Source organism: Strigops habroptila, chromosome 14 (assembly GCF_004027225.2).
Source record: "Strigops habroptila isolate Jane chromosome 14, bStrHab1.2.pri, whole genome shotgun sequence".
Taxonomy (NCBI): domain Eukaryota; kingdom Metazoa; phylum Chordata; class Aves; order Psittaciformes; family Psittacidae; genus Strigops; species Strigops habroptila.
In genome coordinates, this window is record NC_044290.2 from 8,456,240 (window position 1) to 8,474,061 (window position 17,822).

At 42.4% G+C, this 17,822-nt stretch overlaps 1 protein-coding gene across 8 annotated transcripts in view; it reads left to right on the forward strand.

The window, feature by feature from the left end:
- Positions 1–17,015, forward strand: part of RAB11FIP4 (RAB11 family interacting protein 4) — a 117,589-nt gene extending 100,574 nt beyond the window's left edge. For 4 of the 8 annotated variants that reach the window (XM_030506637.1, XM_030506636.1, XM_030506638.1 and 1 more), the window contains exons 3-13: positions 2,054–2,245; positions 3,546–3,680; positions 5,163–5,198; positions 6,086–6,185; positions 6,606–6,709; positions 7,275–7,415; positions 7,885–7,966; positions 8,234–8,371; positions 8,855–9,013; positions 9,314–9,457; positions 10,943–12,795. In XM_030506637.1, the coding sequence (XP_030362497.1) occupies positions 2,054–2,245; positions 3,546–3,680; positions 5,163–5,198; positions 6,086–6,185; positions 6,606–6,709; positions 7,275–7,415; positions 7,885–7,966; positions 8,234–8,371; positions 8,855–9,013; positions 9,314–9,457; positions 10,943–11,059 (1,348 nt within the window). In that variant the 3' untranslated portion in view covers positions 11,060–12,795. Of the gene's footprint in view, positions 1–2,053; positions 2,246–3,545; positions 3,681–5,162; positions 5,199–6,085; positions 6,186–6,605; positions 6,710–7,274; positions 7,416–7,884; positions 7,967–8,233; positions 8,372–8,854; positions 9,014–9,313; positions 9,458–10,942 lie in introns of all 8 variants that reach the window. The other 4 variants (XM_030506635.1, XM_030506641.1, XM_030506642.1 and 1 more) reach the window with 2 other exon arrangements.
- Positions 17,016–17,822: the final 807 nt, after the last annotated feature.

Below are 17,822 nucleotides of genomic sequence, written 5' to 3' on the forward strand. Positions count from 1 at the left end.
ACCCAAGCAGCTGAAAGTTTGGTGATGCTTACAAATAACTACAAATTAGAAGTTCTAAGCAACATCACCAGGTGGGTTCAGCAGCGGTGACTGCAGAGCTGCCAAGAAGAGAAACTTAGCCAGGCAATGCATGAAGGATAATGGGATACTGGGCTCCAGTCTGTTGGCAAGTGGTGATGTTCCAGGGCTGTTATGCTGCTGAGTGGTTTTTATGGACAAGTATGTTATCATCCCAGCTGAGGACTGTTCATTTACCTCCATGCCTCATGGAAGTGTTATGAGGAACTTTTTCCTAAACTGACTTGGTGTAACAACATTGAGATTTGAGCAGCAGCTGCAGTTACACAGATCAGAGCCACCCAGAAACTTACCACTACGCAGTATGTCTGTGGCACAGCAGCTCTTTATGAATAGATGTTAGTGTGATGTGTTGAGCTTCATGCTAATCTGCATCCCAGCCAAGGAGCCTTGTTAGATAAGTTTGATCTATTTTGAGTATTTCTATCTTCATGATCTTCATCCTTTAATGGTGTGCCAGGCTTGACTTGCCCTAATTTCTGTTAATGTGAATTAGATAAATGAATTGCAGGTTATAAATGGATCTCATCAAAACAGGAGAAACAAAAGAGCATCCATCTGAAAGGCTGGCAGGCTTCCTCTTCTACTAATTGCTTTTGGAGGGAAGGGATATGCAAATAATGCTTTCACCATCCGCCAAAGGAACACTGTTGCATCTCTGGTTTACAGCTCACAAGTGTAGTATTACAGGAAGAGCAATCTCTCTGTCTGTGAAAGTGCAGTGCATGGTTAAGAGGCTTAAGGGAGGCTCAAATGAAACCTAGGAGGCAATATTGTTGAGTTCCTGGAGAACAACCTCAACTGGGAGCTACTGTCCCATGGCTCAGCTAGTGGAGTTGAAGATGCAAGCACTGTGCACTGAAACAGAGGGAGTGGAAAAGTTAACCCAATCTGCACAAAGTGTCATCAGATGGAATCAGGGCCTTGGCAGCGCTGGATTCTGCCTGTAATAGGAACAGTAACATGCTGGGCAACTCCAGGGCTTCACAAGTGAAGTGTGTGTTTCAGGCCTAAGATGTGCATTTTCTATAGGGGTAAGTTTGGTAAGAACCTGTATGTGAATTTACTGGCTTGTCTGTTTGAATGCCTTGCTGAGAGGGGAGCTGAGTAAATCTGTGCTAAACTTCTGCCTCTGCAAGATGGCACACTGCATGGCTGCAGGGTAGTCTGGGCTCTGGGCAGGAGAATCACCGTGCACCCTCTGCAGCAAACTTGCTCTGTTGTATTAGATGTGATGCACTCAGAACTTCTCTGCCAGCTGCTTTCCTACGGTGCCTACCTCTGCTCATCTATTTACCCATATGGCAGGTCACAGAGTTCCCTACCTGTTTGGCATTATCTCAGGTACTTCTCTGGTTGTAAAGCAGCCTTTTCTTATGGTCCATTTCTCTTCTGAAAGACACGTTGTGTCACGATAGGAGGAATGGCAAGAACCCAGCCTCAGTTAGATGACAACGGCAGCATTGGTGACTCTCTGGCATGTGGCAAGCTAAGTTTGTTTCCGACCACACAAAACAGAGTGACTGGAATTCACGGGGTGTGGGCTTATGGGGACTACTGGGAAACCAAATGTGGAAGAGAGTGACAGCCTCTGTCTTGTACATCTTCCTTTCGCTATCTCATGCATTTTGGAGTTGTCTGCACGGTTCCTGCATTCGGAGCAGAAGTCCCGTGAGTAGTGGTTTTTATCACTACATGGAAATGATGACTGAAGATTGTTGAGATATGCATTTAAAGTGAAATGGTTTGTGTTGATCCAGGCCCGTCTCACAGGTAGCTTGTTCGCAGATTCTCACGCTCTTGTCTTTCAAGGCACCATGTCAAATGCACACCAGATGTGTTTAGCACTTTAGGCTTTTGGCACAAAGTGGGTCACAACTTCAGATGAGGTCGTAAGCTGTAAAGCTGGAAGATTCCATGTGACATGAGATGCTATCAAAGACGGCCCTCGAGACATTTTGACCTCTTGTTTCAGGTCAAGTCCGCACAACCCTTCTGCAGCATCTGACCTCTCAACTTATTCTACCGCCTCTCTGATCAGTAATGAAGAACAGTTTGAAGACTATGGGGAAGGAGATGATGTGGATTTTACTCCCAGTAGCCCATGCCCTGATGATGAGACCAGAACCAACGCCTACTCTGACCTTGGCTCATCTGTATCTTCCAGGTTGCTCCTTATTCATTAACAAATTATCCGTTTTGTTCTTCCCTGGACATGGGTGACCATACCAGAGTTTACACTGGTTACATAGACTCACCTGAAAAGCAAAGTGTTATCAGTTCATTTTCTGCCCTCCTGTATTTAATAAGAGCTATAGCAAATATGTTGTTTCTGATAACCTCTGTTGGGTTCTGTTGAAATAACTGGGCTGTTTTGCATGTAGAGATTTCTCTCTATTGCAGACAGTAGATTTCACAATTAAGAGCACTGCAAACTGGAAACCAGCTTATTGCTGTGCACCAGCCCTGATACAGTAGAAGAAGACCTGCAGGAGAGCTGTTTCTCTTTAGTATTGTGATACTACAAATCCTTAGTACCAACCTATAAGGTCGAGTGCTATGTATGGACAGGGGTTTATTTGAAAAAAGCAGGGAGATGCTCTAGGATTTGTCTGCTTGGATCAATAGCACATGAAGGTCTTGAGCTTCATTGCTAACACAGGACAAGCTCACTGCATCCCTCTGTTCTGCATGCAACCCCCATGAGCTACCCTCTGTTTCAAGCACTTCTGCAATCCAACCTTGCCACCTCTGTCACGCATGCAGAGCCAGCACCCCTCTCTGCTGCCTCTTCATGATGATGGCTTGTGTCTTTCATCCTCTATTTCCTCAGGTTTGTCAGGTTCCATTCTCATTCCTGGGGCTCTGTGCACTTCATGCCGTGATTGCTCTCATTTATTTGAGTTTATTTTCTATTTATCATGCCAAGAGCTAGTCTTATTTCCTCTTTAGACCTATGTCCACTTCTCTCTCCCTCCTCATTGCAGGGTTCCTTCCATCCTACCATCTGAGGGGGTTTGTGTGATGGCTTCTTACCAGACCACTCTGTTTTTCATCTTCCTGTCTTTCTCTTGGAGAAAAGACTCTTCAGGTTGCATGCCAGGCTCTAGTGGGAAGATGGGCAAGATGAGAGGGGGACACTGCTAAGGTGGAACATACTAATGTAGCTGCTTTTGCTACATGCGTTACATGGATTCTGTTTCTTTTGCTATGCTTTCAGTCCGCCAAACTGATTCTTTGCACTGACACACAGAGCATGTCTTCTGTAAAGGCTCAAGTCAGACAGGTGGATTTGCCCTAAGACCAGCATTCTGCATCGAGCTCTAAGTTAGATGAGCTGTGATTAGAAGTGGTACCTGAAGCCCTTTGTCTGTGATTCTGACACACAGACAGACACACAGTCAAGAGGAAACCCTGTTGTGAGTTGGTTACGACAGCCAGTAACATCTCTCCTTTCCTGCAAACAGTGCTGGCCAAACACCCCGAAAAATGAGGCATGTTTATAACAGCGAGTTACTGGATGTTTACTGCTCACAGTGCTGCAAAAAGATAAATCTACTCAACGATTTGGAAGCCAGGCTGAAAAACTTGAAAGCAAACAGGTAAGCAGCCTATTGCACTGCATTTAGCAATGCCCCCTTCAAATGGGACTAGCTAGTAGCAGGAGGAGAGGAAGAAGGGGCCCTCTCCTTACCTGCAGCCCATTGTGTTTTACACATCTGTTGCTCTTGCAAATCAGCTAAGAGATTCAGACCTTGACATCTATCCTGAATGAAAATGCTGGTTTTCATTAGCTAGTAAGTATTTTTCTGACTTAAGGGGCAGACAGCATTAGGAAACTCAAATATTTTAACCAGTGAGCTCTTTGATTGCAGAGGGACAGTGCTATTTCCAAGAATTTTTCCCAGGAAGTGGGGTCTGCTGTGCTGCTTAGTGCAGATCTACAGTGAGCTCCTCTTTTCTCCAGGTGGGGAGGAACGATCTGGCACATGCTTATCTAATGTGTATAACCTTACAAACACCTCTCCTAAAGCTATTGGTCAGCAGAGGTACTTCTTTCCTGTGGGATTTTTTTTGTCCTCCAGGGAACTTGGAAAAAGGTTAATCCTGTGGCAGAAGTTACTTTTGGGGTTCTTTGCAATTTCAGCTTTTTCCTTACATTTCTATCTCTGCCACTCCATCCACTTCTAAACTGTGTGAGCACTTGGAAAGAATACAGTGCTTCCAACAATCATCTGAGGGGTTCTGAAGGAGATGATTTGGTGGGCTTCTAGCTCCCCCTAGACACTGAATGTAAATCCTGCCTGTCCCCATAACTCTTGGCACAGAGCACACTGCACTGCTGCTTCTCTTGCTGACACAGCAGCATAGTACTTGATAGGAACAATGTTCCTGACCTAGCAAGGAGTTTGCTAACACCCAGCCCATGACTGGTGTGGGCTTTGGTAACGGTGTGAGTGAGGCTGTGTATACCTGGCTGAAAGAGAGTGATACTCTGGTTGAGAGCTGTGTGTCTGTACACACAGAGATGTGACATCCTCTTATCGAGAGATGCAGCTGGGTATTTTGATTTGGTTCTGGTGCTGTTGTCTGGAGTCTGGTCCTTCATTTAGATAATACTAGTCTGGCTGCAAAAGGGAACTGTAAAAATGGAAAGCATCTCAGTTCCTGTGCTGAACTGGAAAGCATTATGGGAAAGGATACACTAACTATAAAATCATCTAAAAACTGGGGATCCAGAATAAATGCCCATCACTAACTCAGTGTCCCTTTGTGGTGTTTCTAATGTTAGTTTCTCTCTGATTTACACTGACAAATCTCTGCTAAATATAACAGTATTTACAAATTGACTTATTAATAATGACAGTAATTCGTGGCTCCATTCATCTTCACATTGTTGGTAACTGCAGCTTTTGATGAAGTTGTCCAAGAATATTGTTCATAGATTCCTTTTTTTTGTTTTGTTTTACTTCCCTAAAAAAGTCAATATTATGTTTCATTGTGCAATTCACCTGGAGTTTAAGTTAAGATCACTGATCAAATAAGTGTTTAATTCCTGTATCATTCTTTCTGTATCCCTGTAGCCCTAACAGGAAAATATCAAGCACAGCTTTTGGAAGGTAAGTCTTCAACTTTTTCATGAATACACGTGGAATCAGCTGTAACAATTCTATAAGTGGAGGTGGGAGGAGAGAGAAGGAATAAGTTTAGGAAAACAGAAATGTGCCAAGACAAGTTTTCAAGGGAAGGGGCCTGTGTTTGGATAGGGATGTTATAGAATCTAGAAGCCACTGCTAGCCTTGGAGCAGGCCCCTGAACTGGAAAGAGCTCTGTTAAGAACGTAGTTAGTTGCTTCCTTGTCTGCCAACTTTCTTTCTTTATACTGCTATTGCAGCAGGGCAGCTGTTGCTGTTTTCACCCTCATAATGTGATGAGGATTTGTGGTTGTTGCTGAAATGCAAAGGAAAGCAAGAGCACCCCTTTAAAAAGGACGTACAGAATTGTGATCTTCCTGGGGAGGGCTGTAAGTTTCAAGAATATTTTAGATAATCTTCAGTGCTCTCTGTTCTGTAGTGGGAACTGCTTGAGATTCTCTTCTTCTGCTTTTTAAGGACGTTCTTACAGCATGAAATGTTCTAGATTAACTGTGTCAACCAGTGCACAGTGGTGACCTTAGTTTTAATTTCTAATAAGGCAAATACAACTCAGTACACAGTGTGAATAAAGCTAAGTAGTTTTTAACCTATGTTAACAATGGTGGCAGATCCTATCAAAAGCAACAAAGAACTCGCACCCGACAACTAATGCCATTGATTGTGCTCACTATGACTTCAGTTAGTTACCAGTCTCTTGTGGGACTTGTGCTTAAACAGTTGGAATTGTCACTGAAATGATTGCGCTGATTTTAGCCTCGGATGTTCAAAGCGCAAAGCTAGGCTATAGGGCAGTACCCAGACTCTCTCCTCCATCCTTACCAAGCAAAATAATTATCCTTCTGATCTTTCAGACAGCTCTTCCACAACAGTAACTTCAGCAGCAGTAATGGCAGCACGGAAGACCTGTTCAGAGACAGTATAGACTCCTGTGATAATGATATCACTGAAAAGGTGAGAAGCTGAGTGCATTGCAGTTAATGTACCCAACAAAATCCTGCTGGAGACATGCATCAAACTGACAAAGTTCTTGAGTTCTCGTCCTCACAGTTACCAGTGTTCTGAAGTAGCTCATTCAAAATGTCCTTTCTATTCCATTAATATTACGATTTTGCTTCACAAAAATGCAAGAACTGTGCAAGTACAGATCTAGGCATTGTGTTAGTACTTCTTTACCGTGTGTTTGCATTGATCACCTTCAAGGAAGATGCAGGGTCTGGGAAAATCAGAATTTCAGAGCTTTATTTTGCTGCTGGTTTTGCAGGGAATATGCTCCCTTTAAAAAGGTAGCATAGCTAAATGCCACTGAGGAACAGTGAAGGGGTGTATGAAGAGATATTCAAACTCTCAGTTCTTTTCCACTTCCCCTTCCAGGTAACGTACCTAGAAAAAAAGGTGACAGAACTGGAGAATGATAGTCTGACAAATGGTGATCTGAAGAGCAAACTGAAACAAGAGAACACACAGCTAGTTCACAGGTAATAAAGCACAGAGCCGGTTCTCTTTTATCATGTCAGAGCAAAGCTGGAACAGAGTCGTAGGTAGGGAAGGAAAATCTCTACCTGTAAAATATGACCAAGTCATCTGCCTTAATGCTAACAGATAAGGCTTCATCTGAGAAGTCCAAGTGGAATAGCACTGCCTTGTTGAGTTTTCAGCAAGCAGAGGCCTTCCAAGCAAGTTTCTTAGTGCAGAGATGTTACTGACTTGTACAGAGCAAGCTCTTCTGTTGTAAGAGAGATTACCACTGTTGTTTTTTCTTGCATGTAGCAAGAGCAGAAGGCTGGGTCATAGTCCCAGCTTCTCAAGACTGAGAATGAAAGAGTAATAGATGAACTGATACTACCTCTCCTATGAAGACAGGCTGAGAGAGTTGGGACTGTTCAGCTGGGAGAAGGGAAGGCCTTAGAGCTGCTTCCAGTGCCCAAAGTAGAGTGAAATAAAGGAATGGGAGGAAAAAGAGAGGCAATGGAGTTGCACACTGTTGGGGTTTTTTTAAGTACTTGTTGAAGCTGTTACTGAAATGCAGTCTTGTTTCCTTAGAGTTCATGAGCTAGAAGAGCTATTGAAAGACCAAGAAACATCAGCAGAACAGACCCTGGAAGAAGAGATAAAGAGACACAGAGAAGCATATATCAAGTATGAGAAAGAGAAAGGCACTGAAATTGAACTGCTAAATACAAGGTAACAAACATCCTGGTGCCACCGAGATCAGAGCACAAGTTTTTATTCATTTTTCACTTTGCATGTAAACGTAGGCTGTTCACAACAGACAGTGCACAGAGGATGCTTTACATTAATGCTTTAATCCACATGGCTCATGTAGGCAGCTTAGCTAGAGATTTGGCATGGATTCCAGGAGGGAATTGTGACCAACTGTAGCAAACACTTGTGTCTGCATTTGTTTCTTCCTACTTAATTCTTTTTAGATGCCTGTTGTTAGGAGCATAAGAATCTGAGGGCCAGTGTAGCATTTTGGGGCTGAAAACAAGCTATCTATGCCCAGTAGCTCATGCTAAAAAATTCTAATATTAGAAATATTTTCTTGTTTGGTCTTTCTATCAAGTGCAAGTGAAATGGCTTTTTAGAGCGTGCTATTTTGCATGTCTGCATTCTTGAGGTACTTGCTGTAAGTTTTTTGTTACTGACACAGGGTTCAACAACTGGAAGAAGAAAATGGTGAGCTGAAGTGCACTGTCACACGACTGAAATCGCAAACGGAGAGATTAGATGAGGTAACAAAACCCCTGAGTGCTTGAGCAATTTAACAGCAGCTTGATTTGTGTAAGAGCAAATTTCATACAGTGATTGGCCCAGCTTCTTTAATTTGCCTTCCCTAAAAAAGCCCATTAATGGAATTGGAACATTGGTCACTTTTAGCGACAGGAATGCCCCAAGACACATGCCAGCTTATGACCAGCTGTGTCTATGTAGTTGTGTGGTAAAACTGAAGATGGCTCATGCACTTGCAAACTAGCTGTGAAGTTGCCCATTTGTTCTAGGAAAGGCAACGCATGTCAGATAGGTTGGAAGACACCAGTCTCCGACTGAAGGACGAGATGGATTTGTACAAGAGGATGATGGACAAGCTACGCCAGAACAGGCTGGAGTTTAACAAGGAGAGGGAAGCCACACAGGAGGTAAGTGTGAGTTCCAGGCAGCTGTATCTCATCTGCATGGAAGCCCATCTGAGCAAAGAATGAACAGACAGGGTGAACAGTGAAAATACAGCATCCAGTGAATGTATTACTGCATTGTGTTTTGTGGGAGGGGGGTACCCATAGGGCGATGAATGCTGCAAGAATAAATGTAAACACTTTGGGTCAGGGGTTGCCATCTCTTTGAGAACTTGCAGCCTTGAATGTGTGCTCTAAGATTTCATTTACTATGTTTGCAAGGGGAATTATGCCTCTCAGACATGAAGCTCAGAGATCAGAGCCACTTCTAGCTCTGCAGAGGTTTGTGACCTGTTCTTCCATAGAAGAGCAAGTGGCTCTATTGTAGGGTTGTCTGGCCTCAGCCAGGTTCACAGAGCGCTGGTGTTGGAGTACAGAGATGGCTGCTTACAGGGAGGGCTGGTTGTGCAGGGACTGGAGAGACATGGCCTGCTTGCATGTCCACAGCTCATCGAAGACTTGCGGAAGGAACTGGAGCACTTGCAGCTGTACAAGCTGGAATGTGAGCGTCCTGGACGTGGGAGAAGCTCTTCATCCAGTGTGAGTGAATTCAACGCCAAAACCAGAGAGGTGGAAATGGAGCATGAAATAAAAAGGCTGAAGCAGGTGAGTTGGAAGGGCCTCTTGATCCGTGTACAGGACTGCTTTGAAAAATGCCTGTAGCTGCAACTCATAGAATACTGCCTTGTTGCATCTGTGTAGGCCTTCTTTGTACAGGCAATGTAAATTGTGCATGTAGGAAATGCCTGTGGTGCAGTCAGGGCAGCCTTGTCACTGGTGGCAAGAGAGTTGCTGAAAGCTTTCAGCCTTACCATGTATCATCCAAACTACCTGTGATTTAAACGTATTTTTCAGTGAAGCGTTATAGGAAGAACTTAAATCAGTGTTTTTTTAATCCTTAAATAGGAGAATCAGAAACTTCGTGACCAAAATGATGATCTTAATGGACAGATCCTAAGTCTTAGTCTTTATGAAGCTAAAAATCTCTTTGCAACGCAAACAAAGGCACAGTCACTGGCTGCTGAAATTGATTCTGCATCAAGAGATGAGGTAATGTGCTTTTTTAATCAAGTACTACATCCAAAAATATGCGGGTTTCAATGTAATTAGCTGTCAAGGTTAAACTGTTTGAAGCTGACAAATCAACAGCAGAAAAAATCTGCTTTGCTAGGAGGAGTTCAGGAGTGTTAGAAGATTGCCTTGAATCTAACAGTGGTTTTGAATGTTCCTTTTAATATAACTCTTCCATTTGTCTCTTAAAAGATTGGAATTATTAGAAACTCAGTGAAATCTTTTATAATGGATTTTAACAATTTTAACATCTGCTACCTTACAAGGAGTTGTGATATAATGACCTTAATTTCACACAAATTAACATAGCTACTTAAATTTTTACTTTCTCTTCTAGATTCAGTTCTCAGTTCAGTAACAAGCTCTCAGTTAGGTCTATGTCTGAGCTATATGTTCCCAGTAGCAGAGCTGAATTCTTGAAGAAAGTAGGTAGCGTGCAAGGACAGATCATGAGCTCAGGCCAGTGAGTATGTAAGAGCTCCCAGGGAAGAAGACAGGTTAGTGATGAAGTTGATTAAAAGGAATTGTTTGCTTTTTATGCTTCAGTTGTTCTGGACAGAACTTCCCATTTCTTCTTCGAGAGGCATCCTGTGACAGACCTTTTTACCCAATCTGTATTTGAATGACCCTGTTAGCCTTAGCTCCTGGGCAGTCAGTCCCTTGGAGTGAAGTACATACTTGAGTTTCTTGCTGACCCAGAGCACTGTGAAGAAAAGCTGTTTAATTGTTCAACTCTAATGATTTTTTTTTTTTTTTTTTCCTTGACAATAGCAAAAGTCCAATTTGCTTTTACCTAATTATTTCTCCTTGTGAATCTCATGACTCTGGCTCATGCAAGGAGTACCCAGCACTCCTCCTATAAAGGAGGAAGTGCCTAACAACTATGGCCCAGGCTTAGTAAACCTTACAGACCTGCATAAGCTTTACTCATTGTGCCATTTTTTCCTGTATAATCAAAATGAAGGTAAGAAACTGCAGACTTGGGGCAGGACTTTTATCAAGGCTAATGAAAATGGATGCCCAAATCCCATTAGGGTGGATCTGAGGCTCTAATGCTCCTGGATAGCTTTGTCAGTTTGGCATTAAACATGCGGAGTATAAAAGCAGTCTTCATCTTTGGAGAGTTTGAGGGGCCAATTGAGTATCGTGAAGCTCTTGCACTCAGAGGTGGGGAAGCTGGCCCATGATGTGGGTGCAGGATGGATTGGTGTGTTAAATAGGGAATTTGTGTCAAATAACCTGCCAAAAGATCCCTGGTGATGACTGTTCACCACCTTTCTTAATAGTAAAGGTCTTTAACATCCAGATTATTTCCCATACAGAAAGAGGGAGGAACTAGAGGCAGAATAACTATCACAAAAGGTGATATTGAGTAGGTACTAGCCTCTTATCTGTATGAATTTCATGCTATTATGTCAACTAGTGAGACTGTTTCAAAAGTAACTTTGAAATGTTGTGTTTCAGCTCATGGAAGCCCTTAAAGAACAGGAAGAGATCAATTACAGATTGCGACAGTATATGGACAAGATCATTTTGGCAATCCTAGACCACAATCCATCTATCTTGGAAATAAAGAATTGAAGAGAATGAGAGAAGGAAAAGCAGCAACTGCCTGATACTTCTGCACATGCCACTGGATCTAAACAACACTCTGATACTGTAAATTAATCTATAAATATATATATACACTATGTGTGAGTGTGGGTGCGCGGGTGTGTTTATATGATGTTTGGTACACTGTTATTTGTCATTGAATTGGCTTGGTTAGACTTTTTCCATGCACTTTCAATACCTGTGATAAGATGGATACTGTATATTAATGTAATAACAATATAACTGGATCTTGCTGTTTTAGATACTGGACAAAATTACTCTACCTCTAGTTGTAAAGGTAAAAAAGACAATGGAAACACATGGATGTGGCCCTAACTTTAGGAGCAAGAATTGTTCTTCCGTTCTTCCAGGAATTTGGGTACCAGAAACCAATTAACATACCCAGGTTCAGTTCCTGACTGGTGCTGACTGTGTATTTCCTATTTGATTTAGTTTTAGTACTTAAACCACGCATAGGATAAAAAAAAAAGACACTTTGGGGAAAAGGAAGGAGTCAGAGTAAAAGGGAAGAAGAGGAAGATATTGCAGAATTGTTGCTATTTGTGAAAAATCACCATCCACTTGTTTGCCACTGTCAGCACAAAGTGCTTTTTATGTAAGATCACTTTGGAGCCTGCTTTGGGATGCTCTGAGCCAGCCTGCTCTTCAGTGTGTGTGAGCATGTGTATTTTTATGCCAAGGTCCCTGTTTAGCATTGAGGTAAAGAAGCTCTTCAAATCTGTTCCCCTATTTTCAGGGGTTTATCTTGGGCCATTGAGCTGAATTCTGGGATCCTGCCCCTTCCCCTCACCCTTAATTTTAAAGATTTCACTGAAAAGGAGCACATTCTAGTTCTTACAAAAAACAGAAAAGAAAAATTGCATGAAATAGCTCACATCAGGGGGAGGAGGAGCAGCCCTTGAAATGATGAGTTGAGTTGCTGTCCCACCTCACTCTGTTGAGACTGACATTCTGTGGGCAAGCTGTGGAGAGGACTGGCTTGTCCTAACCCAGTGGTGGAGAGAAGTCTAATGTGGAGTGACTTCTATCATCAGGGCAGTAAAAAGCAAAAGAGCTTGGTCTTGCAGCAGTTGCCAATCCCGGCTGGGTACACACATGCATGTCTAAAGCCCTTAGTAGGGAACGCATCCTGATTTGGATGAGCAGTTGTGCAGGTGCTTAACTTTAAATGTGTACTGTGGCTGCTCGTAGAAGTCAGTGGGACAGAACACTAAGTCTTTAAAGTTGAGTGTATGCTTAAATGCTGCCTTAAATAGGATGGACTTCGACATGTGCCTGTGTTCTCCTGAGCTGGGTCTGTGTACTGTAGGGCTAGGACCTTTTTAATGAATAATGTAGCTTGTCGAGGGAGCTCATGAAATTGTTTGGGTAGTTGAATGCTAAAAACAAAACATTATTCCTTGCACTTTTTTAAAAGTAAAAATATCACATTTCTGATTCACACCAACTGGCACAGAAAAATAGGCCCAAATATCTGGCTTTCCCCAATGCATAGAGATGTTTCCTCTATTGAATACACTCCCCAGAAGAATGTTACAGTAGCAATGACTGTGCTTTTCTGTGTATTTCTTGCTGTTGGCAGTGTCTTGCCCCTAGTATTCTCTCGATGTATCTTGGTGTGTATATGTGATGCATTTTTCCTGAATTTGAATACCTAAGACTGTATTCAGTTATGGATGTAAATATATATATATTTTTCTGCAGTTTCTGTGCTCTTGCCTTCAGTGATGTGTTACTGGAGTGATGGGAAGTGGGGGAAGCACTGAAATCAGACTTTCTTGAAGGCAAGACAATAAAAGCTGTTTGTTTCTATGTATCTGCATTAGGCAGGTGTAAAGTAACTGGAAAGTGAAAGGGACCAGAGGAGTAACTATGGGACAACACCCCAGCACACGAAGTGTGTAAGACTTCAGTGCTCTGGAAGAAATGGTGCAGTCTTGTTTAAACAGTGATGTCTCAGGGCTGGTTTCCTGAGGCTCTAGTGTGAGGAAGGGATTTAAAGACCGCTCCTTTGCTGCCGGGAGATGGTGTAAAATGATCTACAATGTGCTACATTGCAGAAGGTTCTGTCATGGACAACACACGCGTGCGCCTTCCCCACCTGCTGCTGCTTCTGGATGAAGCAGAAGGCAGGAGAGGAACAGTTAAGCCAGGACTCTTCACCTGCACTTTTGTGATGGCATTTCTCTCTAAGTGGTGCTGTCTGTGAGTTGTGCCAAGGACTTTGCTCTTTTTATAGTCCACAGAGAACTGTTCAAGCTGTCAGGTGGCTGCTGCCAGCCTGCTGTGACAAGCAGGGCTGGGTGAGCCAGCATCCCTGCTGCTGGAGCTGACTCTGTTTGGTAAGTTACACTTCTGTCCTGCTCTCATGCAGTGGATTTAAGTATGAGTGAGAATGTTGCAGGTCAGACTGGTGACTGAATGCTTCCCCCTAAATATTTTTAGAGTAAACTGGACTTAGCTTCAAAATTTTAATAATCTAAACCCCATTCCCATTAGGGTAGAACATCAGCAAATGTTGAGGACTATTTCCCTGAAAATGATGCTGAGCACTTGGGAAGCAGAGAGCCTGGCTTGCTTCACTGAGACGCAGACCCACGGACATGAACAGAAGACATGACTGTAGTGATAGCCAAGGTTTTTGCAGGTAATTAAGTGTAAGAGGTGAATAGTCACTAATAGTGTCAGTAGTCATTAAATCTGGCTGAAATCCTGAAAGTGGTATTCTAGCCAAGGGTACTTGGCAGTGGATTTTTTAAAGGCTCACAGGACTTCTTGTTCAGCTCTGTACCCAACTGCTTTAGCATTTAGAAGCTCTTACTTGCTCCAGTGTTTGCATTTGAAGAGTTGTCTTACCACCATGTTGGTGGTGTTTGTAGCTTTGTTTTATTGCATAAAAGAGTTATACTTCTGCTCCTGTGGGGCCCTCAGTGTGCTACTGCTTTCTGTTACACTCAAATACATATCCAGATACTTGCTATGTTTGACAACTAACGTGAGTTGGAGGTGGGAGAGGTGTTTCACTGGCAGATAGATTTTCCTCTAAGATGTCCACCTCTAAAATTGCCAGTTAGCAATTGCATTCTTAGAGTGAGTAGCTACAGTAACTACAGATACTAGACCAACTTGTCTTGCAGCCCAAGACTTGGAGAACCCTTGTATACCAGAAAAGAAGTTGTCATGCTTTATGACATGCAGGTAACTTGGTAATAAGGGATCGCTTGATGGGTCATGGGAGCAGGGAGTAATCAGATCTGATGTTGCAGAGTGCGTATTTTGGTTAAGTCTCAGAGAACCACATTGGCAGAGCAGACAGGAGATGTGGGAGATAGCGAGGCACTGGTTTCAGTATCTATCCTCTGATAAATTTCTTACTGTGGGCTTCCTTTGTGCTCACAGCCCAGGTGGGGAAGTACAGCCTGCCTCTGTGTCAGTGTCACTGGGGGTGGAACAATGGCTTCACCTCTCTAGGTAAATAACCAGATACAGAAATGTGGTATCATCTCATTCTAGCAATGCTCAAGTGCAGTAAACGTTCTTGTGTTTGATCTGTGCTTCTCACTTAATCCTTGGGGATGCAAACACAATCCAAGGTACTGTATCTTGATCCGCTCCTTAGTTCATTCTGCTGTAGAGTCAGAAAAGCTAAGTGATATTCTGGTCAAACCAGTTGCAAACCATTTCAGGTGGTTTTGTACAGTGAAAGAACATGAGTGCTTCTCACCAGAAGCTGTCCTTTGTTAGGCTGATCCCACACACAAGCTACTGCAGAAAAAATCGTGTTTCAAAACTTATACCTAAGAGTAGCTGAAACATGGTCTCTCAAGATTTTTCTGATACAGGCTGCTTCCCTCCAGACATCATTCTTCAGCTGCTGCCTAGTTCTGGTTTTGGAGTGTGATGTTGATTCAAAATTACCTTCACATAAAAGACTATTTTTCAGCTTTCTGAGTAACTTCTATTAAAGACTCAAGCTGTTGGAGAATTTGTCGTGTTTTGAAGCGCAGTGATGACAAACTGTAACCATCCCATCTATTTTTAAGGAGTTTTTAATATGCAAATTTGTAGCAAGTCTCAAAAAGGAAAAAAAATCCCGTACACTTTTGCTGCCAACTTTCCTTTTATGGTCTTGGGAGAATTTCAGATGTTTCTCAGCCAGCTCTGGGGGGAGTTGAACACAGCGTTATTAATTCTCAGAGATGTGTGTATCCAATACTTTGCTGTCTGAATGCAGCAATGCCCAGTTTGCTTCAGCAGAACTGCATTAGTCTCCAGAGAGGATCTGGGAGAGGCTGTGTGTAGGCTCCCTGGTCTGGTTAGTAATTGAGGGCTTGGAAGCTAATACAGAAACACACACTGTGGCCTGCTCCATCGGTCACCGCTCAGCAGTCTCTGCATCCTAGCGCTAGTGATGAATCTGAGAACTAGAATTTACAAATAAATGAATACTTTTTTCCCTCCTTTAATGGCAGTGAATATAAAGTGGTTTTCTCTTCAAACAAATACTGCACAGTGTGGTCTGAGGGATGTTTTCCAAGGAAAGAAGGAAGTAGCAGCTGATCAAACACTTGCCAAATCAGTGGCTTGGCTTATATTGATTCAAGAGTGAAAACTTGACTCAAACTTTGACTGAGCAGTTCCTGGGTTGGTTCTGGTGTAGGTAGCAGTGCTCATATTCTAGTTATTTCATTCATAACTCAAGAAACATGGTCAGGAAGGTACGACAAGTGATGTAACACAGCTGATTTTAAAGGATGTAGTTCAACAGCTGCTGGCATCTTGTTCCTTTGCAGCATCCTTGGGGTGGTTTTCTCAGTATTTTTCAATTCAAAATATTGTTGCAGAAATATCTGCAACTCAGGTCACTGTACCATCGCTTGCCACAGTGTGGAGCCAGCTGACAGGGCTACATTGTGTTCCTGAAACCTTTTTTCTGTGCTTCAGTCTCAAAGTTTTGTTCAGCTGCGAGAGTAGTACCTATTCAAACATATAATTTTTACTTAAACTTTAAACCTGATGAAAACATATTAACATAGATTCCTATGGTATAGTTTGGAATCTACCCCAAGAATCTGTGTTTTTAGTGGTGCAGCTGTGACATCTGAGCTGTCAGCTCTCAGATCACTCAGCAGAGCCACACTCACCCTGGCAAAGGGTGCAGAGGTGATAGTTCTGGCAGACACACATTCAATACATAGACAATGAGGGGTGCAGGAGGGCTGTGGTTACTCTTCCACCCAGACAGTTGGAGCCCTATTTTATTTAATACTTTATCCACAGCTAAATTATTCTGGCTTTGGAGAAAGGAAGTCAGAAGGATTTCATATCATGTGAACACTGTAGTATACTACAGGGCAGCAAATGTTGCACTGATGGTATGTTTAAATACTGAGATATTTAGAGAAATACTGTAAAATCAGTTGTGGGAGCCATTTGGTTTGCTCTGGTGCACAGACTGTACTTACATTTTTTGCATGGTTACATATTTTAGTACTTGTGCCTTTTACTTCTCTGTTGTGAAGATGCATTTTCACATTTTATCTCCTGTTTTGGGCACTTTTTATATACACCTTTTTAATTTGATCTTCATCTCTGGTTTCCGTAATGTACATGTGTATATATGAAATAGATCAGATTTGTATTCATGTGCCTCTGAGATGTAAAAAATGCTCATTTTGTACAGGTTTTTTTAGAAGCACTAGGTCATGGTCTAGATTATGTAGCAAATGGAATTCAACATAATTAGCTGTTCTCTGTCTTTGAGAAATGTTGTGTCAGGTGGCTGGTCTCTTTTGTAAGGCAGTGTCTCATACACACTCCCCAAGTTTATTGTTGTAGTATCATTATGAGACCAATTCTATCCACTTGTTGGCTTCAGTTAATTCAAAATAATAAAACACCTAAATCAATGTTATGGTCCTCACTTGGCAGTTATAGTTTTTTATTTACACTAAAGCAAATGTGCTTCTTTTTATACTTGAAATGAACACCAGACCGAAACCTCATTTGAACACGTTCCCCATTTTAGGTTAACTTCAGTTCTGGGATTATTTTTGTGGGAATGGGCAAGTGATTTACTTTGCCCATTGAAATAGCATTACCAGTTCATAATCTCTTTCTTAGAGAGGGCAGATGCTTTAGATTACTTCTGTTCCCTCCATGGCTTCTGTGGCAGCTTTTCCTAAAGATAAACCCTAGATCTGCATGACTGGAGACCTTCCTCTTGCACATGTGGGAAATTGGGTGTCTCACTTTTCACATTTTGGCAACTGGGGAATAAACTCTTTCCCTTGGGGTTTGTAGCCCAGCACTCTCCTGATCCATTTGAGAAGCTAAATAGATGGGTTGAGAGGCTGGGCCATCTCTAACTGTGGCAACCAGTCCTAGGAGTGTCCTTCCCTCCCACCAACCTCTTCGTGAGCTGCTGTTTCCATTTCTTGATTGTTGACCCCCTCATCTGGTGAGATGCTTGAATTGTTCCCTCTCTCACATCTTGTGGTTTATCAGTACCCTGCTCACCAGCCCCTGGACACAAGCAGATAATAAATTGTGGTAAGTCACAAGAAAGAAATCATCAGTATCCCCTAAATGTCCCAAAACACGAAGTTTTGAACTATAAAATAATATGTTCCATTCTGATGGAGCAGAATTTTTTTAACTGAGTTTGGCACCTGCTTGACAGATGATAAAGCTGCCTTAGAAGCAAGGAGGTGATTTTTTACTTCAGAGG